Source organism: Bombyx mori, chromosome 20, assembly GCF_030269925.1.
Source record: "Bombyx mori chromosome 20, ASM3026992v2".
Taxonomy (NCBI): Eukaryota; Metazoa; Arthropoda; class Insecta; order Lepidoptera; family Bombycidae; genus Bombyx; species Bombyx mori.
In genome coordinates, this window is record NC_085126.1 from 6542021 (window position 1) to 6565295 (window position 23275).

General features: G+C 38.5%; 1 protein-coding gene across 1 annotated transcript in view; it reads left to right on the forward strand.

Moving 5' to 3' along the window:
* Positions 1 to 22445, forward strand: part of LOC101738205 (collagen alpha-1(IX) chain) — a 29328-nt gene extending 6883 nt beyond the window's left edge. Inside the window, exons 5-23 of the mRNA XM_004925268.5 lie at positions 3661 to 3738; positions 4872 to 4958; positions 5733 to 5801; positions 6165 to 6203; positions 7359 to 7427; positions 8108 to 8170; positions 8642 to 8737; positions 8861 to 8945; positions 9960 to 10021; positions 13647 to 13746; positions 14400 to 14488; positions 14634 to 14732; positions 15279 to 15395; positions 15951 to 16067; positions 17190 to 17244; positions 17871 to 17969; positions 20437 to 20604; positions 20917 to 20979; positions 22215 to 22445. Coding sequence (XP_004925325.3) covers positions 3661 to 3738; positions 4872 to 4958; positions 5733 to 5801; positions 6165 to 6203; positions 7359 to 7427; positions 8108 to 8170; positions 8642 to 8737; positions 8861 to 8945; positions 9960 to 10021; positions 13647 to 13746; positions 14400 to 14488; positions 14634 to 14732; positions 15279 to 15395; positions 15951 to 16067; positions 17190 to 17244; positions 17871 to 17969; positions 20437 to 20604; positions 20917 to 20979; positions 22215 to 22312 — 1653 coding nt within the window. The 3' untranslated portion in view covers positions 22313 to 22445. The remainder of the gene's footprint in view (positions 1 to 3660; positions 3739 to 4871; positions 4959 to 5732; positions 5802 to 6164; positions 6204 to 7358; positions 7428 to 8107; positions 8171 to 8641; positions 8738 to 8860; positions 8946 to 9959; positions 10022 to 13646; positions 13747 to 14399; positions 14489 to 14633; positions 14733 to 15278; positions 15396 to 15950; positions 16068 to 17189; positions 17245 to 17870; positions 17970 to 20436; positions 20605 to 20916; positions 20980 to 22214) is intronic.
* Positions 22446 to 23275: the final 830 nt, after the last annotated feature.

Below are 23275 nucleotides of genomic sequence, written 5' to 3' on the forward strand. Positions count from 1 at the left end.
GGATTAACTATGGTGCCATCTTGCTTAGTTAGTTCTTCTTCTTCTTCTCAGTCGTGTCACTCTTGACAGAGTGGTCGTGATCGTCATGTAGTGTTGGAAGGGGTAGACTTGATGCGTCTCACGATGTCGCGCCATCTCTCCCTGCTCGAGGCCATTCTACTGCACTCATTTAGGTTGTACAGGGAAGCGTTGATGGTACAAGACCGCGCGGGAGGCCACCAATGCGGTGGACCGACCAAATTAAAACTGCAGTGGGAGGTCCCCTAAATGAGTGCTTAGTTAGTTGGACACGCTGTATTTTCATGTTTTAACAAATGCAGCAAAATCTCTAGCAAATTCAGTTCAAAAATTTTATTTTCACTCTGTACTCGAATATAAACGAAGTTTTATCATTTAAAATTCAGATTATTAGTAATATTCTCATTCTTTATAAATCTTCTTTAAAATAAAGAATATCGTAGCTACCCGAACAAAGTTATTTCAGCTTCTCAAACTGGGAGTGTTGCCAACACTGGCCCTAGCAAGAGCAGTACTTCGATAGATCGGGAGGATCCGTAATGACGTGTGTTTAGGGCCGTTTTTTGTAGTTTACCTGAATATTTGACAGACTTGGATTTAGCTGCCGTTGATTTTATAGGCCTCATATCGTCGTTGTCAAACCAAAATCGGCTATGTGCACTTTTTGAGATTTTTACTTTTTGACCTTTTCGTATAGTTCACAGCCCTATCTACCGTATAAAAGAAACTGTTATGTGTCTCTATAGCTTTAATATTTATCTATAGCTTTCGTTTGATATAGTTCTTAAAAATTCACCTTCATCTAAAATTTTATACGAAAATGTTTTTACTCGTTAATTCAAAATAGAGTTTATGCACATAACAGATTTTGGTTTGACAGCGACGATATGTACGATTTTATTGTTATCAGAAATTGATGGATTTTTCGTCCTGTTCTATTCAGCGTATTAGAAAGAGATAGCGAAACTTCTCGGACACGTGCCAACGTATGTGCCACAATATGCGGTCCAGCTTAATCTAGTGACAAACGAACCAAACTGTTCATAAACTAAGACTGATTAATGTATTTTTTTTTCGAGACCGACCCTCGCTTGTTAAGAGAATATTAAGTGATTTATTGCAATGACACAATCGGGAACAACAGTAGCGAAGCACTCCGCGTTAAGAGACCCGATTATGTGAGTAGGTTATCTCATTGCAGAATGTGAATTCGTTTTACAAATTTAAATAATTTCTTTTTTTTTTTAGTTCATTTTCTCGAAATATTTTGTAACGAGAAAAAAGGTTTAATTAGTAAATACCTCGTTAGTTGTTCTTCGTGATCTATGTTTTGATTTGTCTTATTGTAGTTCACGATAAAGCTATTTAAATTTTAATCTCACGGTATTTATTCATTTTAAATATTAACAGGAATGGAAAATCATTAAATTTTTCATTAGAAATGAAATGCTAATGGAAAAAAAAACCATCATTGATTTAGTGTACTTGCCAAGCTCATTGCGCGCTGATCTCTAACAAGTTAATGGCGTAATTGATATTACTGTGTAAAGTGATTAAACCGCTTTATTTTTTATTTATTTATACTTTATGCACAAAACAAAACTTGTACACAGGCGGACTTAATGCCATGGGCATTCTCTTCCAGTCGACCATAGGGTGGTGCAGAGATAATCCATGGTAGGTGCATTGACAAAAGAATAACAAACAACAACAACAAAACAAAAAAAAAGAAGAAACTCAAAACAAAAATCTTCCTTAAAATAACATCTCAGTGTTATAGAATACACATACTACAATTCAATATACCTATGTATAAAATAGTAAAATACATACATACACATAATTACACACAATAATATACACATGAAAATACACAATTTAGTATTATAGTTAAGAATGGCTAAAAGTAAATATATATATATAATATAATAATAATAATTGAAAAATGAAATAAATTAGTTTGGAGTTGATTCTTCCAGTTTTTTGTGGATGTATTCGCGAACTTTGAGTTTAAAAGTAAAGCGATTGCTGATCATCCTGATTTCTTTGGGAAGCGAATTCCATAATATTATGGAATGTACAAAGAAAGAAGAATGTAAAAAATCTGAGCGATGGATAGGACATTGTAAGAGACGATTATGTGAAGAACGTAGAATTTTGTCATGGCTTGCGTTCAAGTATTTAAAATGCGATTTTAAGTAAGAGGGTGAAGAGGCAGAGTCCAAAAGAGAAAACAAGGTAGTAAGCGCTCTCTCCTCTCTACGCTGACGGATCGGTAACCATTTCAGACGAGTTCGATGCGCGGACACATGGTCATATTTGACATGGTCTAAGATTGAAAACGAATCGAATGCAATTATTGAGAAGGCGGTCTAGTTTGTTGAGGAGATCTGCATTCAGGTCATAGTAGCACACATCACCGTAGTCTACCAGCTTTAGTTCCAGTTGTGATATTGAGACGGAGAAACCGAAGAATATACGAAGCAATTTGTTCCTGACTATACAGTTAAATCATTCCTGGTTCTCTATAAGTGTTTTCTTTTTCCTTACCTAAGCTGATGGCCTTGAGAGGCCATTTCAGCGTAACCCTAACAAGTAGGTGAGCTCACGGGACTCAAGCCTGACGACGTTGCTAACACTAACCCTAGTGCTTGGCAAAATCTATCACCGGATCGGAAACGCGATCCACTGAGAAGTTTCGGCGAGAAACTCAGTGGGCTGTGTCTGAGGGGTTTACTCGTCGAGCCCTTCGTCGGAAGCGACGGGTTCGACGAGAACGTTGACCGGTGCTTGTGATACCTAAGAGCACCGTTAGTGGATCGGGAGGATCCGAAATGACGTGTTTTGGGTGACGTCGATTGTTTACCATTCGTTTCTTAATGATTGCTTTTATAACGTCAAACGTAAAGTGATCGCTGAAGTCGCAGTACGAGTTGTATGAGAATTTGGTCAGCCAAATAATATCTCTGCCACACAAAGACCTATCTGACTTCAGCCCAGGCCTGGATTTAAACTGAAAAATCCGCCCCAATACTGGAATTTAGATAAGCTTCTAGTTTATGTATTTAATTTTTCATAACTAAATAACTAATTTATTGCAGTAACTTTATTGTATGTTATATATTCCAAAAACATAAATGAATATTTGTTTTTTTCTAACAATTATAAATTTGGCACTAAGGGCGACTCATAATTATATTCCATCAAACAAATAAATACTAATTAAATTTCTTTAATTCCAGAAAATACAAAAATCGATTATTATTTCAGAACTCCAAGGAAATAAATTGATTAAGTCATTTTGATTACTAAAAGTGCCAATATTATATTTTACAAATAATGGATGAATTGAATTTCTTGAATTACCAATTAAATAGAACTTTATTAATTATACATAGAATTAACTGATTAATTATAATGAACAATCTTGAAAAGGCTAAAAAAAATTTTTTCACTTTCAAAATTTAGCCCCCCTAAAAAATTAGCCACCCTGGGCACTTGCCCCGACTGCCCTTAGTGTAAATCCACCACTGCTTCAGCCTAAGGCAAGAAGAATTAAAGTTCTATTTCATTTGTCACTTCACTGGTCACATTAATCACAATACGGTCAAAACTAAAAAGTGTTTGTTCTGTTCCTTTTAGTTATTTACTACGGGATGGCACAAGCTACACGTGGCTGTCGCGAATCGATCGGTTCATATAGCAGTCGATTGTGTTGAGGTGAGAATAAAAATCATATGAATAATCGATGATAAATCATACATTTGTAGTTATAGTGTGAAGACCCGAAGTCGATGTACATATCGACGCTTGAAAGGCAAACATGACTAAGCGACAATAACTGCTTTGTACATAAATGATGGGCAACAACCATATTCGATGCGCAAAAAAATATATATTTCTAGGTCTATTAAAATCATTTCAATCCTACAGCTACTAGCTAGATTCTACTACAGCTAGATTCGTTAAAATAAATTTTGTTTTCAGGTATTTCAACTTTAAATTAGTCTACTGTAAAGTTCACGCATTGTCGCTTAGTCACGTTTGCCTTTCAAGCGTCGATATAGTTTTTTCGCATTATAAGTGTACAATTTCCAAAAATATTCGAAATTGAATTAATATGCGGAATCATATGGTATCACCAGTATTTTTCTCACAAATACTGTCAAAAAAACGTAGTTTAGGTTAAATTTTTTTTTTAGCTTACTTATATTTCGACTACCATTAACAAAATTAATTTAAAATTTTATCTTACTTTAAAAGACAGATAATGTAACTGGTAAAAAATAAAAAATAAATGTTGTAAAGATGATTAATATTAAAAATATCAAATGTTAAACCTTTCAAACACTCTCTTGTAAAATTAGTAAGATTTGAGATTATGTGTACTGTTTTAATGCGAGAAGACCATATACGGATGAACACGCCCAATACTCACACAAATGTCTTCGCCACGTTCTCAGCGACGCTAATTATTGCGCCACCGAGTTAATTAAATTTTAACTAAGATAATTTAATCATGACTAAAATAGTTTGAGTTAGAGAGACAAAGACAGAGAGAGATGGACTGGTGGCAGGACCTCTTGAGAGTCCGCGCGGGTAGGTACCACCACCCTGCCTATTTCTGCCGTGAAGCAGTAATGCGTTTCGGTTTGAAGGGTGGGGAAGCCTTTGTAACTATACTGATACCTTAGAACTTATATCTCAAGGTGGGTGGCACATTTACGTTGTGGATGTCTATGGGCTCCAGTAACAACTTAACACCAGGCGGGCTGTGAGCTCGTCCAACCACCTAAGCAATAAAAAAAATTATTTGCGATTGATCGTTAATTGGGTTTTTATTTAATAATCAGTTGAATCCAGTGAACATCTCCGCTTACGACTTCAGCAATGCCACCTCACTGACGATTGTCTCAAACGATGACGGCACGCCGGCACCGGTAAGTTTGTTATAGGCTATGCCAGGGCGATCCAAACAACGGCCTGTTTTCATGCGGCCCGCGACGCATTTTGTGATCAGCAAATAGTTTTGGATATAAATATATAGTTTGGATAATACATACTCGTAGAATTCTTCGTTAAAACACATAATCCAATTTTTGGTATAATTTATTTATTCTTTACTAGCTGACTCGGCAGACTTCGTAGTGCCTCAATCAATAAATAAAATACCTAAGCTTTTGTATAAAATAAACTTAAAACAAACAAAAGGAATCCGTCCGACGGGGGACACATCAAAGGAAAAACAAAATTGGTATTTTTATTTAATTCCGAGCATTTTTATATTTATCTAACTTTTAAACCTTCTCTGGACTTCCACAAATAATTTAAGACTAAAATTAGCCAAATCGGTCCAGCCGTTCTCGAGTTTTAGCGAGACTAACGAACAGCAATTCATTTATATATATATATAGATTCTTGTAACATTTCCTTCCTATGACATCATTTAAAAGTGAAGCTATCTTTTACTATAATTTTTTTTGTCCGGGCTGTATATTGTTTTTGAAAATTTTTTTTGTGATGAGAACGGGAAAACAGCATTTAAAGCCCTTAATCTAATAAAATTGATATTTTTAAACAAACTAAACTTTCTTTTTACTGAATGTAAAACTTCACTTAATGACATATAAGAAAAATCCTTTTTAGAAAACTAAAGAGTTTTAAATTATGAAGGTTTTTCTTTACATATATAAGCGTCCTTTTTAAAATTTCAGATTGATCTTCAGTGGCTCTCGTTGAGTTGCGACCGCTACGTTCTGAAGGAAGATAGCTGTGAGGAGATTGTATGTAAATCATTTCTTCAATTAATGTTAATTATATTATGTGGCCAGAGCAGGCTTCCGTACCCGGTTCGGTCAGGGTTTCTCAGTTTTTTAGATCATTTACTTCTATCCGTTCACTCAAGCAAATGTAACAATCCTGCTAAAACAAAAACAAAAAATGATATAGAAAAAGAAAAATTGATTGTATATTGAAGTATGTACTTTCTTCACAAAAGAAAACCTAAGTCGAAATTATTTCTTGGAAAAAATACTCTTTAACCACGTTTCATTATTAATTTTAAGACATACGAAAACTTTCTTGTGGAACTGTTAAATATGTAGTTATCGAATATATCGAAATAAAAGTTTGATATTCCATTACAGGATAATCCAAACTACCTGATAGCAACTTCAGCGCCGCCCGTGAGTGTTGAATTTTAGTTTTTAAATGAAATTAAAACCTTAAACGATAAACGATCATATAAAACTAAGCAGAATATAATTATAAAAATATCTCTAAAATTGACCTATTGATTGATAAATGCATGATAAATGATAAAGTAGCAAAAACGCTATATTAAAGCTTTCACGACGCCGAAAGTAAGAAAGATATGGGAGTGCTGCTCTAAGTTGATCCATCACAGATATATTTAATATTTTTCTTGTATTGAAATGCCGAACGTTTTACAACTAAGAGCAGAATTTTGTTTAATGCGACGAAGATTTTTTATTTTTTTTTATTACTTAGATGCGTGGACGAGTTCACAGCCCACCTGGTGTTAAGTGGATAGTAGAGCCCAAAGACATCTACAATGTAAATGCGCCACCCACCTTGAGATATAAGGTCTAAGGTCTCAGTATAGTTACAACGGCTTCCCCATCCTTCAAACCGAAACGCATAACTGCTTCACGGCAGAAATAGGCAGGGTGGTGGTACCTACCCGTGCGGACTCACAAGAGGTCCTACCACCAGTTAGAGTTCAAAGTGCAACTTAATCCATAGACACGACCTAGTTTCTCGCAGGATTTTTTCAGGGGGTCGCAATTCGCGATCCGGTATTAGATTCAACGAATTAGCGCTCTTGCGAGGGTAGCTGTTAGAAAAACCTCTCACACTGAACCCCCAAGAGCTCGCCACTAGTCACAGCTAAGCCAGATACCTGAAAGGTACCTGTGGTAGGTACCTGAAGAAAGGTAGGCAAAGGTACCTAAAAAAAGTAGAACTGCGTTGTAATAGCAATACATAATCTACCCTATTTCAGAAAAATTTAAATGAATCTTAACAGCATCGTGAAGGCATTAACAGACCGTTATGATTGTCGGTACTTGAACCAGTGTATCATGGTTCACTTGCGGACTAAATAATAATAATAATAATGGTTGGTTCGAAGTGAGTATCAGTTAAATGGAATATTTGAAATGTTTGCAACTGATAATTATTTTTTATAAATGTATCTTTTTCATTTGATTGGTTTTGTTAATTGTATGTTTCAATGATACTATGTACACATATATGGACTTATTGTTGTCTGAAATAAAATAAATCATTCATTAATTCATTCATTAATCATTTTCTAGTTTGCTTTCGACCCATCGTCCAGAGAAATTCCTTCGCTAAACACGACTTGCAATGTGACGTGTCCAGAAGTAAGTATTTTTTTAAGAAAACACAGTATCTATTATACTATTATTTTTGTTACTAAATTTTATACATAAGCTTTTAGTTTTTGTACGTAAACAATCGTCGTTAAGAACCAAATTATTAAGAACCAAAAAACATTTTGAGACTCTTAAAACGGGCTTAACTTTACAAGAGAACCATGTAAAGTTTAAAATTTGAAAAAATATATCATAAAAGAAACTTCTTCAACTATTTGAATGTGGCAAACATATAATTGAAGTTCAGATAAAAACATCGGTTTCTTGATGCTAATACCAAATAAAACGGACTTTTAATTACAAAGATAAATGTCGTGTATTAACCAAAAAGTTTCTTAAACCAAATAGCCTTGCACTCCTTGATTATAATTAAAAAATCTATGATTATTTGAATGCTGTTTTCTAACACACTTTTATTCGTTTGACCCGATATCTGTCTGTCTTTGTCACACAATCTTTCAATGTGAACTTTAATATGAATAATATTTAAGTATCCGATTAACTTGAAAATTTGCACACGTGATTAACATCGATGACAATTTAATTATGGTCTATAATTTTAACCAAAGTCATGAGGGAAAAGAGAAAGTTTATTCTAATTTCTAGTCCGGCCTTAGCTTTATGTTTGTTAATGACATTTAATCGGATCTATTCCATTAATATTTTAGGGTCCCATGGGCCCTCCTGGACCTACAGGCGAACAGGGCGTGAGGGGTCTCCCAGGACTACCGGTATGGACCTTGCCCTTAAATTGATCTTGAACTTATCTTATACCTTCTTCAACGCTTCTATTAGCATTGTTATTGAATACGGAATGTATTTTCTCTTTATAGACTGGTATTTGAAAAATTATCTAATTTATAAAAGCTAATGTTAAATGGAAGTTTTGTAAATTTTTGTAAATTTTTTTGTAAATTTAAGGAAATCTATTCCAGGGTGCCGTAATTTAGAGGAACATTTTAACAACTGGGTGTAATTTTTTAAATTTATTCTGTCTGTATTTTGGTGAACCGAAGGTCCGTTTTAAATGCCCTTGAATACTTTTTTACCAAAAAGGGGGACTTTCATCATGAGAGACAAATTCAAAAAATTTAAAATTAACTTTACTATAGTTTTGCTGTTTATCATGTCACAAATGTTCCTAAGATAACGATTGGCTTATGAGGCACTTGAGGAATTAATTTAATTTTATTATGTTTTAGGGCTTTAGAGGCGAGAAAGGCGAAATTGGGCCCATTGGCCCAGCCGGCCCGAAAGGTGACAAAGGCGAAGTTGGGCCGCCCGGTTTAGCCGTTAATGTAAGCATTAATACCAAAGATCAGCTTGGCCTTATAAATTTGGAACAGAAAGAACGAACACAGTACTGAAACTAGAGTCCTTATTAATCATACGAACAGTATTTGTTATCTGAACATTTACAGGTAACTGGTACAGGAGTGAAGGGTGAACAAGGACCACCAGGCCCCAGGGGTTATAAAGGCGATAAAGGCGAAACTGGATCGAAAGGTAATGTCTAAAATTGTTGCATGAAAAAAATATTCCTTACTAGCTTACCTGGCAGACTTCGTAGTGCCTCAATCGATAAATAAAAGGCCTAAACTTTTGTATAAAATAAACTTAAAACAAACAAAAGGAATCCGTCCGACGGGGGACACATCAAAGGGAAAACCAAAATTGTTATTTTTATTTAATTCCGAGCATTTTCATAATTATCTACCTTTTAAACCTTCTCTGGATTTCTACAAACAATTCAAGACCAAAATTAGCCAAATCGGTCCAGCCGTTCTCGAGTTTTAGCGAGACTAACGAACAGCAATTCATTTTTATATATATATAGGTATATAGATAAAAAATATAGGAGTATGTATTTGCAATCGAAACTCGATCAAAATTTAATATATTCGAGTCGATATTTTAAAGTGGTGTTCGGACAAGGGTTGCTCAAAGTTCCTTTTTATGCCATTAAGAGCTATTTTTAATATCAATCAGAAATATGGGCCAAAATTAGATTACATCGATGGTAGTTATTAGTTATGTAGGCAGCGGCTTGGCTCTGCCCCTGGCATTGCTGAAGTCCATGGGCGACGGTAACCACTCACCATCAGGTGGGCCGTATGCCCGTCTGCCTACAAAGGCAATAAAAAAAAAAAAAAAGTTACGTGTGACAATTTTCAAGCTAATCGGATGTTTAAATGTAATGAAAATTCACATTGAAAGATTCTGACACAAAGACAGACGAATATCGGATTAGTCGTATATTAATAAAAGTGCGTTAGAAAACAGCGTTCAAATAAAATCATAGGTATTTATATTCTAATTATATATATATGCTTGGAGGAAAAGAAGGTCTGAATCTATATTCCTGGTCCCATACTGCTTTCTAAGGATCTTTACTTGAAAAACCTTACTTTGTGTATATTGAAATGAAGACAAACTGTGATGTTTTGCCCGGCTCAAAGCCTTGAAAAGTCATCGGTGAAGGAAGAACAAGGACAAGCTTTGATGCTGTTTCATTTTCAGGTGATACCGGCGATCCAGGTCCCGTTGGGTTTTCTGGTATACCCGGAGTCGATGGGAAAGACGTAAGTCGGAGTAATTGTGTCTAGCATAGTTGTAGCGACACAACACACACATATTGGATCGCACTTGAGTGTCTTCGGGCGAAATCGGAATTCCTGAACGCGTAGTTGTCACCTAACGTTAGTCAACAGTGTGCTTAGTGCGCGTTTTTTTTTTTTTTTATTTCTTATATGGGTGGACGAGCTCACGGCCCACCTGGTGTTAAGTGGTTACTGGAGCCCATAGACATCTGCAACGTAAATGCGCCACCCACCTTGAGATATAAGTTCTAATATCTTAGTATAGTTACAACGGCTGCCCTACCCTTCAGACCGAAACACATTACTGCTTCACGGCAGAAATAGGCAGGGCAGTGGTACCCACCCGCGCGGACTCACAAGAGGTCCTACCACCAGTAATTACGTAAGTTATAATTTTGCGGGTTTAATTTTTTTAATGTTATTCCTTCACCGTGGAAGTCAATCGGGTTAACGTTCTCGATAGCGTAAAAGTTAACTCATATTTGTATTAATAACTTATCTTATTCCATTAAGATAGTTTGCCTACGTTCGCCGCTAGGGGTGCTGTTCCAACTGCATACAGAATTGGGCTAACTTTTACGCTATCGAGAACTTTAAAAAACTCGCACCAAGCATTACAGGATTTGCGCGCCTTTTTAAGTACGAGATAAAATCGTAATTTGAGTATACTCATAATGAGTATAATCTTGTCACTAGATTCTAGTGCCTAGCTTCGTTTTCTCCTGTTGTTAATATTTTAATATTGTACACGTGCATCTAAAACATTACAAGTATTTTTGAAATATTTATTTGAGTTTGAGTGTTTGAGAGTTTCCCGCTAATACTGAGAAATAACGAACCACATAGTCTTTGATGTGGTCTTCGCGAGTTCGCGAGTTCATGGACATAATTAAATGTACTTTTGCGGTTAAATCTCTAACAATTACGACTCGTCTGTGACCGCGAAAACTGTAAACTGTTCGAAACATAGGAAATAATATAATAATAATAATAAAAGCGAGATTAATTATAATTTGCGTAAATTATAATTTGCGTAATTACTGGTGGTAGGACCTCTTGTGAGTCCTAGTACCGCCCCGCCTATTTCTGTCGTGAAGCAGTAATGCGTTTCGGTTTGAAGGGTGGGGCAGCCGTTGTGACTATACTGAGAGCTTAGAACAAAGTGTGTGGCGCATTTACGTTATAGATGTCTATGGGCTCCAGTAACCACTCCACACCAGGTGGGCTGTGAGCTCATCCACACATCTAATCAATAAAAATAAAAATAAAAACCGTAAAAGGAGTTCTAATTATGTGCCTAAAAGTATATTTTTTATTGTAAAATTTCAGTTCATCCATTTTTTTTTTTTTTTTTTCCTACCTATGCTGATAGCCTTGAGAGGCTATTTCAGCGTACCCTAGCTTGTGTAGGTGAGCTCGCGGGGCTCAAACCGGAGAATTGCTAACACCGCCCTAGCAAGAGCAGTGCTTCGCAGAATCTACCACCGGATCGGAAGCGCGACCCACTGAGAAGATCCGGCGAGAAACTCAGTGGGCTGTGTCTGTGGGTTAATTCGCTCGTCGAGCCCTTCGTCGCAAGCGACGGGTTCGGCGAGGACGGTGACCGGTGCTTGTATTGCCTAAAAGCACCGTTAGTGGATCAGGAGGATCCGTGATGACGTGCTTTGGGCGACGTCGACGGTTTACCAAACGGTCTACAGGATCGGGTATGTAGTTTCCGGCGGCCACGACAAGAGGGTTCTCATGTCGTGCCGCCTTCTCAAAGTGGCGCAGCGATGCCGACTGTAGATACTTACTGACGGGGTCGAGCTCCAGGTCATCGTGGAGGTCCACGTTCCTCTGGAACCATGGTGCTCCGACGGCTATCCTGCAGAATCGGGATTGTATTACCTGAAGGGGTTTCAAGTTGGTGCGGGCCGCGTGAGCGAACACTACGCTTGCATACGTCATGACGGGGCGTATGCAAGTTTTGTAGAGGGTTACCTTGTTACGGAGGGACAGTTTGCTTCGTCTACAAAGCATTGGGTAGAGTCGTCCTAGTATAAACGCGGCGCGATCGCGTACCGTTTTTACGTGGGGACGGAATGTCATCCCTCTGTCGAGGGTGACGCCTAGGTATTTGACCTTCGGGGCCCACGGTATGGGCTGGTCAAAGAGAGTGATGGGGCTAACGGCGGAGGTGTTTACGCGCCTACTGGGGAGTGGGGTGCTCGAAGTGGTATTCGGAGGGCGACCCCTTTTGAATAGCACCGCTGTGCTTTTCGTGGGGTTAATGTCTATTCGCCACTTCCGGAACCACTGTCCCATGGTGGTTACTGCGGTCTGGAGTCGCCGATGAAGCAACGACATCTTCCTACACGAGTAGTAGATAGCCGTGTCATCGGCGAAGAGCGCTAGATGGGTCTCCGGAGACCGGGGTATATCGTTGATATACAAACTAAATAGTAACGGGGAGAGTGCGGAGCCTTGCGGGACTCCGGCAGTCAGATGACGGGGACGAGAACGAGTTCCCTCTACTCGATATCGAAACGAACGGTTCGACAAGAAGTCTCGTATGATGAGCACGAGTCTGTCTGGCACTCCCATGTTGTACAGTTTGTAGATCAAACCGTTGTGCCAGACTTTGTCGAACGCCTTCGCTACATCGAAGAAGAGGGCGCCGGTCGGGATTTGTTTACGCCTATTTAGCCCTATTAAGATGTGCTCCGTGAGGCGGTGCACTTGTTGTACGCACGAGTGTTTGGCGCGGAATCCAAACTGCTCGTCTATTAGAATTTTATTCGCGGTAACGAAGTCCCAGAGGCGTTTCCGAAGGAGCCGTTCGTAAATTTTGCCTATCGCTGGGAGGAGACTAATCGGTCGGTAACTAGCGGTTTCATTATTCGGTTTGCCCGGCTTGTGTATACCGATAACGTCTGCTTCTTTCCATACCGCCGGAAAGATGCAGTGCGTCATAGCAGCATTTAAGATGGTAGCCAACATTGTTATCAGTTGGACTGGTAAGAGTTTTAACGCGCGGTTGCGGATGCCGTCGGAGCCGGGTGCCTTCTTAGGTTGAAGGTTGTCTATTACTTCTCTAACTTCGTCAGAGGTAATGGGGGGTAACGCGTCCGAGGGTGGCAGGGAAGCTCTGCGCTCGACCTCCCTGTCGACTGCCTCGGTGTGTTCGGGGTCCGCGTATTGAGTGCTGGTGGTGCACTGCTCTTGCAGTGCATCGGCCAGCAACTCTGAGTTCATCCAAATGTTCATCATAACGATTACGACGAAATAATAAGGTGTACTAGTGGGCTTAAGGGGTCGGGTAGCCGTTATGTGGTCCAATTGTGATTTAGCCTCGTATCTCAAACAAGGGGGCGGAATACACATTGCGATGTCTATGGGATCATGTAATCACTTAACAGACTACCAGATACGATATACGATACTAGGATCTGAAGCTCATTCACGCGTCTGCAATAAAAAAAGAACTTTCTCGACTATTAAAGTGACTTGAACCTGTGATACTACTGTTCTAAACAAATAATCTCAAATGGCTTTCAGAAAAAATGTATTGGCAACGTCTCTAGTTCAAATGAGGATTCTCAAATAACTATGTCTTTTATATTAGGGTATTCCTGGGTCACCAGGCCCAATCGGTCCTCCTGGGATACCGGGACCTCGTGGACCACCCGGACCATTGACCAATATCAACGCTTCTCTAATACAAGGTAGGTGTCGAGTTGCACTGTTTTTATTCATTTATTTTTATTGCCTTTGTAGGCAGACGAGCATACAGCCCACCTGATGGTGAGTGGTTACCGTCGCCCATGGACTTCAGCAATGCCAGAGGCAGAGCCAAGCCGCTGCCTACTGCTAGCTGTTAAATCGGGTAACGATGCAAATATCACGAATGAACAAAGATACACGTTTTTAAGTTTGAAAAATGTGGATCCAGGTTGAGACTCAGACCTGTTCTTGGCATTGTTGATGCTTAAAGGGTTGTTCTCAGGTGGATCCTAAGCTCCTGTGCCTTCGAAGGTCATAAAAACCGTTATGAACGGTCGAAGGTCACTTGAACGTTCATTTCATTATTTTATCGACTATTTTTATATGTATAAGAGAACGGTCGGTTCGTTCCTTGTCGTCCTTGTGTCCGTCTTTTCGGAAGGCAAAAAATGTACTGCGTACCGCTAGTCACTTACCCCCTTGTTCCATTTCTTTTCGAATTCTTATCAAGTCTCTGTCTTAGTCTGTGTCTATGTCTAGTCGTTGTAGGTCTTTTGTCCTGTCAAAGAGGTTGCACGCCACAACACATTATGACGGAAATATTGTTATATTTAAATTGTGTTATCCTGTTTAATGTTTTAAAATTATGTGCCAGGTGCTAAAGGCGAAAGGGGGTCACCTGGTCGACCAGGGAGAGACGGTGGTCCCGGACCCGTCGGACCTCCTGGAAAGGATGGCGAAAGGGTATTAAAAATTAAATTAATATAATCTTTCCTATTCATTCCTAGAGTATGCACCAATGCGCGACTCATAGTGCGACCCATTGAAGATGATCACAAGATGAATTTTTAGGGATACTGTTGTTCATCTTATATGTTTTGAGTTACAGGGTCTACCAGGGCCGGAGGGTGCCCCTGGTGCAGCTGGTCTCCCCGCTCCCAGTGGGCCGCGCGGTCCCCCTGGGGAGAGGGGCCCTGAAGGACCACAGGTAATTAACTACAGTTCATTCGGAAAACTATTTAGTTCACATTGTGTATTTTGTATATTCAAATGCAGATTCTTTAAATATTAATTTAACAGTATTTAATTTTTAGAGTAGTAAATTCAAAAGCTTACTGGTGATAGGACCTTTTGTGAGTATGCACAGATAGGTACCACCGCCCTGCCTATTTCTGCCGTGAAGCAGTAGTGCATTTCGGCTTAAATTCAGCCGTTGTTACTATATTGAGACCTCAGAACTTATAACTCAAGGTGGGTGGCGACATTTACGTTGTAGATGGTTTATGGGCTCTGGTAGCCCCTTAAAACCAGGTGGGCCGTGAGCTCGTCCACCCACCTAAGTAATACAAAAAAAGAAGCTATTTACTAGCGGACTATGTCCATAAGCTGTGAGGTAGACGTTTCTCTATCTATTAAGGGAATAAAGAAGTTATACCTTAAACAAGATTAAAAATGCTACATTATTCGTACTAGTAAAACTACAATCAGATACAAATTTATTGGTTTATTTGTATGAATATTTTTACATATGCAGGGTCCCGAGGGTCCTTCAGGTAAACCTGGAACTCCAGGCCCGCCAGGTGTACCTGCCCCCTTAATCACTGCAGCCAGTATACCGGGTCCTCCTGGACCGGCGGGGGTGCGCGGAGAGGTATGATTCCTTCTGTTTCCAATCTTTAATTGTCTAATGAGGTAGATAATATTTTTCAAAGATAATGCGGGTGGTATCGTAACCGTAAAACGGCCTATCCCAAAGTGGGCAATAACGCCTCCTTGTGGGCGCTGCAGGCCTAAAGGGGGACGATAAGAGACCCAGAAAAAAATGGGGGCCTGTGTAGAGGCTTGGGAGCCGATTTGTATTTTTATCTAGGAGGACTCTTAGACACCGACTAAGCTATCGCTATAGTGGTTTTTAAGCAGGTGAAAAAATGGGGGCGCTAAAAATAATTTAATCTCAAAGTGGGCAGTAGACCAAATAAGTTTGGGAGCCCCTGCCGTAAAGCAAAAAAATTGCTTACGGATATAAATTCTATACTTACTTCAAACTATATTCATTTACTTATTATATTCATTGAAGTCTTTTAAACCTGATAAAGGTTTTTAATATTATTAACATTAACGTGACGAAGGATTTGTAATACTGAAACAGAGAAACGGATCTCTTAGAACAAGATAATTTACAAATGATACGTATGGTACTGTGTAGAAAGGGGATCCAGGGTTACCGGGTCTTCCAGGGCGGGATGGGCTTGACGGAATTCCAGGTATACCAGGGCATGCTGGCCCGCCCGGGGCTCCCGGAGTCAACACCGTCTCAGTACAAGTAAGTGGGAGACATTGTTAAAATTAATTGAAATTCAGTGGTACTCAGGCTAGGAGTTTCTTCTTGTTTCTGTTCACTATCTGAAAGAGCTCTCGTTCCAAGTGATGTTAAGTGGCTACCGGAGTTCATAGGTGCCTAATTTGAATCCCACCATCGGTCTTTTGATATGAGGTCTAAATCTAAAATGTGGCTGTGGAACCTATTAACCGGAACGCATGACTGTCTCATGGCAAAAGTTCATAGGTGCCTAACTTGAATTCCACCATCGGCTTTTTGATATGAGGTCTAAATCTCAAATGTGGCTGTGGAACCTTTCGAACCGGAACGCATGACTGTCTCATGGCAGATATATACAGGGTGATTGATGGTGGTATCTAAACACGTGTAAACCCAAAATATATTTTTGGGAAGTCATCGTGGCCTGAAGGGTAAGTAAGATGCCCGGTGTCGACCGATGCGTAATTGTGTCATTGAGAAATGACTAATAGATTTCATCTTTATCAAGAATGCTAGAAGATATTTTTGCTTATTTTGCCGCTGTAGGCAGACGAGCGTATGGCTCATGGACATCAGCAGTGCGAGAGGTACAGCTAAACACTGCTCATTGCAAGTGTGTTAACTTTGAAACGACCATGTCCAACTAAGTATTTTAGTTATTTATAAATACTGTTACGCGATGGGGTTCGGGATAAATAAAATTTCACCAAAGTACAACTAAAAACTGTATTCAACACTTAGAAGACTTAAAACACTCAACAAACACTTTAAAACACTCAATTCGCTTGTTCCGCTTCGCTTCAGGTGATCCGTTCGCTGTTTCGCTTCGAGTGGTTCCGATTACTGACTGACTGCGACGTTTTTATAGATATGATCGAGAATATTCCACACATATCTAGTATTGTGTTTCCGCTATCTGACAATAGATGGCGTTGTACTTCTCGAGTGTTCTAGGTGCTACTAGATCTTTCAATATTCGTTACAAAATTCGGCGATAGATGGCGTTACTCTTACCAGCGTAACAATACGAATAGGAACTAGCCACGAGTAAGCACCGCGGCGTCTGTTTGTGCGCGAACATTTTGATTGAAATATTTCCTTCAAATTATTCATAATAATTTTCAGACACCGTCGATGTCGGAAAATGACGTGAGGAACATTTGCGAAAGCATCGTCAGAGGTGAGTTTAGAGCAGTGGTCGGCCACTACCATCACCTTGACTTCTCGGCTACTACTGTTCCGTACTCAGTGCGGCCATAGAGTATTATTTATTACTTGTTATTTTGCCTCGTAAAAGACGAGCAAACATTTTTGAAACACAAGCAATAAAAATATACATTAAAAATAAATAATAGTTTAAAAAAACTAAAAAAATACGCTTTTATAGAAAATCCAACTAAAAAATAGAAAATAAATTGTAATAAATTTTGAATAAAAAAAGTGTAAGAAAAAAATATTTTATTGCAAAAAAGCGTCGGGTGCTTTTCAGGATATTATCAAAATAATCGTTCTACTCATATCTGTTCATAAAATATTTATAACTACTGATACCCATAGTTCCCCACGCTTTTTTTACAATAAAATCATTTTTTCTTACACTATTTTTATTTCTTACATTTTTTTTTCTTACTCTATTGTACATATTGCATACGAACTGTCTAGGAATCTGTATTATTCTAAGATCCCACAGAAACTGTGTAAGAATTTTGCTGAAATACGTACGGTATATAGACGTCCTTACAGGTCGTATATGTATACACATATGTATTCATCACGTCTCTTTGAATTGGATACGATGTCTTTCAGAACGACTGAACGAGCTATCAGCAAGTCTAACGGCACCCACCCAGACCGTGGTTACAAAGCGTGGCCCTCCAGGAAGACCTGGTCTTCCTGGGCCTCCGGGTAAGAATGGCACATCACTACATATTATAAAACAAAGTCGCTTTCTCTGTCCCTAAATCTGTCCCTATGTATGCTTAAATCTTTAAAACTACGCAACGGATTTTGATGCGTTTTTTTTAATAGATAGAGTGATAGAAGAGGAAGGTTTATATCGACGCTTCAAAGGCAAACGTGACTAAGCGACAATAACTGCTTTGTACATGAATGATAGGCAATAGCCATATTCGATGCGCAAAGAAATTGTACTTCTAGGTCTATTAAAATCATTTCCATATTACAGCTACTAGCTAGATTCTACTACAGCTAGATTCGCTAAAATAAATTTTGTTTTCAGGTATTTCAACTTTAAATTAGTCTACTGTAAAGTTCACGCATTGTCGCTTAGTCACGTTTGCCTTTCAAGCGTCGATATGTATAACAACATCCATTAAATAGTGGACAAATCAATAATAAATTACAGTTTCCGAAGCGAAGCCAGGGCGGGTCGCTAGTCTAATAATAAATAGTATCAAGCTGGGAATTTACCATGTCATTTTAATATGCAGCATTGTTTACGTGAACTGCGTCCATGATTATCGAATACGACCAAGAGCGCAATTTCTTGTGGTAGATTAATAACTAACGTGACTATACGTCGCGCTTTGGGCGGGATTGTCCCGTTTTCAGGCTGTCCGTCCCGCTGTACCCAACTAGAACAAAAATGTCCCGTTGTCATTTATCTTTTTTTTTATTGCTTAGATGGGTGGACGAGCTCAGAGCCCACCTGGTGTTAAGTGGTGGTACTGGTGGTGGTGGTGGAGCCTATAGACATCTACAACGTAAATGCGCCACCCTCCTTGAGATATAAGTTCTAAGGGCTCAAGTTTAGTTATAACGGCTGCCCCACCCTTCAAACCGAAACGCATTACTGCTTCACGGCAGAAATAGGCAGGGCGGTGGTACCTAGCCATGCGGACTCACAAGAGGTCGTAGCACCAGTAATAAATCTGTTGTGCATGTGTTTATAAGAAACTAGCGACCCGCCCTCGCTTCGCTTCGGAAACATTAAAACACACATGAAACCAAAAAAATATATAAAAAAAATATAAAAAATTAAAAAAAGTAGCCTATGTTCATTAGGGACAATGTCGGCTTCTAATGGAAAAAGAATTTTTCAAATCGGTCCAGTAGTTTCGGAGCCTATTCGAAACAAACAAACAAACAAATCTTTCCTCTTTATCTTTATATAATAATAATATTATATAATAATATTAGTATAGATTTACCGAATACTTACTTATCCCGAATTCTTATTGTATTACAAAATACATACTAAAGTAAGTAATTTTTTGTAGCGAAATTATTTATAAATGTGGTGACTTACACATGATTGCGTAGTTCACAAGTCTCTGTGTGAACGGCGCGAGGTGCGCCGTCGCAGCTTCCTGCGCCAGTCGTCCGCAGACCTCTGACCGCGAAGCTCAGTCACATTTACTCGCATACGCCTGTCTCGATTGACTAAGTTTATATTGAATGTTTAGTGTGTATAGTTTATGTCTCCTTTTTTGCCTGGACTTTTTCTTACCGTTTGCTGTGAACTATTCAACTGTGCTTGTGCTTGTCGCTTTTCTCCTTCTGATCGTTTTTATGTAATATAATGTATATAGTAAATATTTCGGTAACGGATCCAAACCCATATTGCCTGAACCAAGACTCACGCAGCAGACCCCATATAAATATTATTTTAAGAGCAAGTTGGTGTAAGAATGAAGATGTCTATAAGAGATACCATAATAAATTATTTCAAATGATTTTTTTAACCATATTTTTATTTTGCACTTAAATATTACATCTTACCCCGACGTACCCTATATATATAATAATAAAATATGTATTTATTTATATACAACATTCCGTAGGCGTCCCGCTTTGACACGATAAAAAAAAGGTCACGTTATTAATAACCCCCGAATCCACTGGTATCACTAACCTTATTGTTCCTGTCACAGAACACCTATGTATTAAAGCTTTAGGGGTTATATACGAATTATGGGGGGCTTATGAAGTTATAATATCACGAAATAATTACTAGAGTTGTCACGAATAGTGATTTGGCCGAATACTGAATATTAATAATAATGTTAGCCGGTAGATAACTCGATTGTTGAGTTAAGCTCGCCATTTTGATAACTTTTCGCAATTATTGTATTGTATTAACTGTGTGTACAATAAAGAATAAAGAGTCGATAAAATAATAAACAAAAATCATGATTCGAGTTTTTTGACGAAATTTGATTTGAGACCTGCCCATCATTTTTATATCATACAAAGTGAATACCAAACAAAGTGGCCGAATAGGCCGAATACTGATTAATAGGCGAATATTCGTGGCATGTCTAATAATTATACCAGTCGCAAGACTGAAAATGAATAATTTAATGAAATCAATCGCAAGTTAATTAAAGAAAGTGTGTTTGGAATGTAATAGGTGTCCGAGGGGAATCAGGCGAGCCTGGTCCACGTGGGTACCCTGGAGAACCAGGTGATACGGGGAGACCGGGACCATCGGGAAGTAATGGCGCAAAGGGCGATAAAGGAGATAGGGGTGTTGAGGGAGTAGGGCTACCCGGAACCGAAGGTCCTAGAGGAGCTCCGGGTAAGTTTCACTCGGCCTTTAAGCTGGTCTCTGTCTTAAAGGAATTAAATATTCTATATATGACATCACCATACCATACCAAACAGCATAAAATTGTCATCTCTACATCTGTTGGGAGTATGAAATTATTCCTTTTCTAGCTTGGATCTTTCAGCCGTATCACCCCTGTTAATTTTTGAATAAATCACATAATTTTATAGAAGCATATGAACATCCCATCTAAGCCTACAAAAAAGGCTTATTGAAATCATTTCGATGGCTTAAAGTCTAGTTTTAAAAGACATTTAGGTACCACGTTTACTTGATTTTTAGGTCCAGTTGGTCTACCTGGGTTCGAGGGTAGGAGGGGAGAACGAGGAGATCCTGGTCGAGAAGGTAAATTTAATTGATTCTACTATTAATACAAACAGTATATTTATACTAGTCCCAAATATTACAGGGTGTTAGCACATCGTTTTCGAAACCAAAATCGGAATGGACTTCTATAAATACTTTACAGTTCATTTTCTAAGTCAAAGTAATAAAAACGTGTACCTAGTCTTTGTAAGATCATGAAATAGGTTAAGTGGCAGATACCCTACATTCTCTAGACGCTGGGCCCTATCTACCTACCTGGAATCAGTTGCTTTAATCTAATAACTATTAAATGCTATTTTAAGTCTCGCCATGTAAGAAATTTCCGTACGCCTTCCTGTCCCAAAAACGATTTCAATACACCCTGTATATCTGTTCAAACGTGCTTTACTAGCATGTAGTGTTGACAGGTAACCCATCTCGGAAATGTGGCAGGCTATCTCTTTCTCATATAAGAAAAGAACAGAAATCTCCGGCAGCTAATGGTACTTTTAGGTATCTCAAGTCCTGACCGATTCCGTAGCTTATGACGAAGTGCTCGGCGAGTAAATTAAACCATAGACATAGCCCAGTGAGTTTCTCGCCGGATCTTCTCTGTGGATTGCGATTCCGATCCGAGGGTAGATTCTGCGAAGCACGACTCTTGCTAGGGCCAGTGTTAGCAACACTTCCGGTTTGAGCCCCATGAGCTCACCTACATGCTAGGGTGAAGCTGAAATAGCCTCTCAAGGCTATCAGCATTGGTAGGGGAAATAAATATTAGTAGAAAAAAACTAAAAAACAAAAAAAAATTTTGAATTTTATATAGAGCGTGTTTTTTAGTTTTTTGAACTATTATTTATTTTTCATTTTTTAAGTTAAATATTTCTATAAAAGCGTATTTTTTTTAAACTATTAAGTACTTTAACATCAACTTCTGCCTTATCGACTATAGATGAAAGTTATATAAATTGGCAAAAATCTTATTTTGCAAATTGAATAATGGAATAATCTTAGCAAATTAGTGTATTGTCATCGGTCCTCGATAAATCTACAAAGTTTGAATGAAATCTGGCCGTTTAAAGTGGGTCAAAATCGCGTCTAAAGGCGTCAGTTACAAACATACAAACATACATACAAGTGAAGCTAATATAAAGCGTGTAAAAAGCAGCTAATACCCGTAGTTGTAATTATGCTCTGGAACAAGTTCGAGCTTAAAAGGTTTTAGAAGTGGGTAGTGATGACAGACAGGTTATACAAGTATCTACAATTTACAGGGCCTATAGGACCTCGCGGACCTCCAGGACAGCGGGGGGTTTGTGATTGTCCCGTAGCCTACTACAGCTACCCACAGGGACTCGTCAAAGGACCGTAGACCGGGTTCTTCAATTCACAAACAGTATTCTCGAAGTCCCGTTAAGCAAATAATAATCATTTGAAGAATCTCCAAAAAAAAATACTGTTTCTAGAAACCTGTACACATAAATAAAAGAAAGAAAAAAAAAACATTTCAGTGTATTTATTTCTACGTTGTATTAAATACTATAACTTTGAAGACATGAATTACCCAAACTAAATTATGAAGAAAAAAATTATATCTCCAAGACCAGATTGGAAAACAGTGAGTTGTCGCAATTGCTAGTGGACATGTAGAATGTTAGTGGTATTGATACCTAGATTCACAATGCAACTCTCAAAAGTGATAGTAAGTCACCTCCCTTTTACGATTGTCACAAACACAAATCTCATCATGGCAATTTGATTTTTGATTGTGCCTCAGTAAATTAAATAATTATTCAAGATTCTTTTTCTCAAAGGCGAAGCAATTCTATGCCATGTTTGTTAGAAAACTTAGAACTGACTAGAGAATTACGCGATTTTTTTTAGGCTTAAGTGAATGGACGAGCTCACGGGCCACCTGGTGTTCAGTGGTTAACAGATACTATAGACATCTACAACGTAAATGCCGCCTCCCACTTTGAGATATAAGTTCTAAGGTCTCAGTATAGTTACAACGGCTACCCCACCCTTCAAGCCGAAACGCATTACTGTTTCACGGCAGAAATAGGCGGGGTGGTGGTGGTACCTACCCGTGTGGACTCACAAGAGGTCCTACCATCAGTAAGAAACGACTTCCCATATTAGTGTTTTCGAGGTTCGTGTGAGTTTGAGACGAGAGTTTCGCCAATTCATCATAACTTCCAAATACCTGAACAGATTTCCATGTATAGGGTATCGTTAGAATCCTTATAATATGAGGTTATATTATCCAATGAGACGAGCTGTTTTTTTAATTTTTTTATATTATAACCAGATAGAGTGCTCTATGACAAAACAA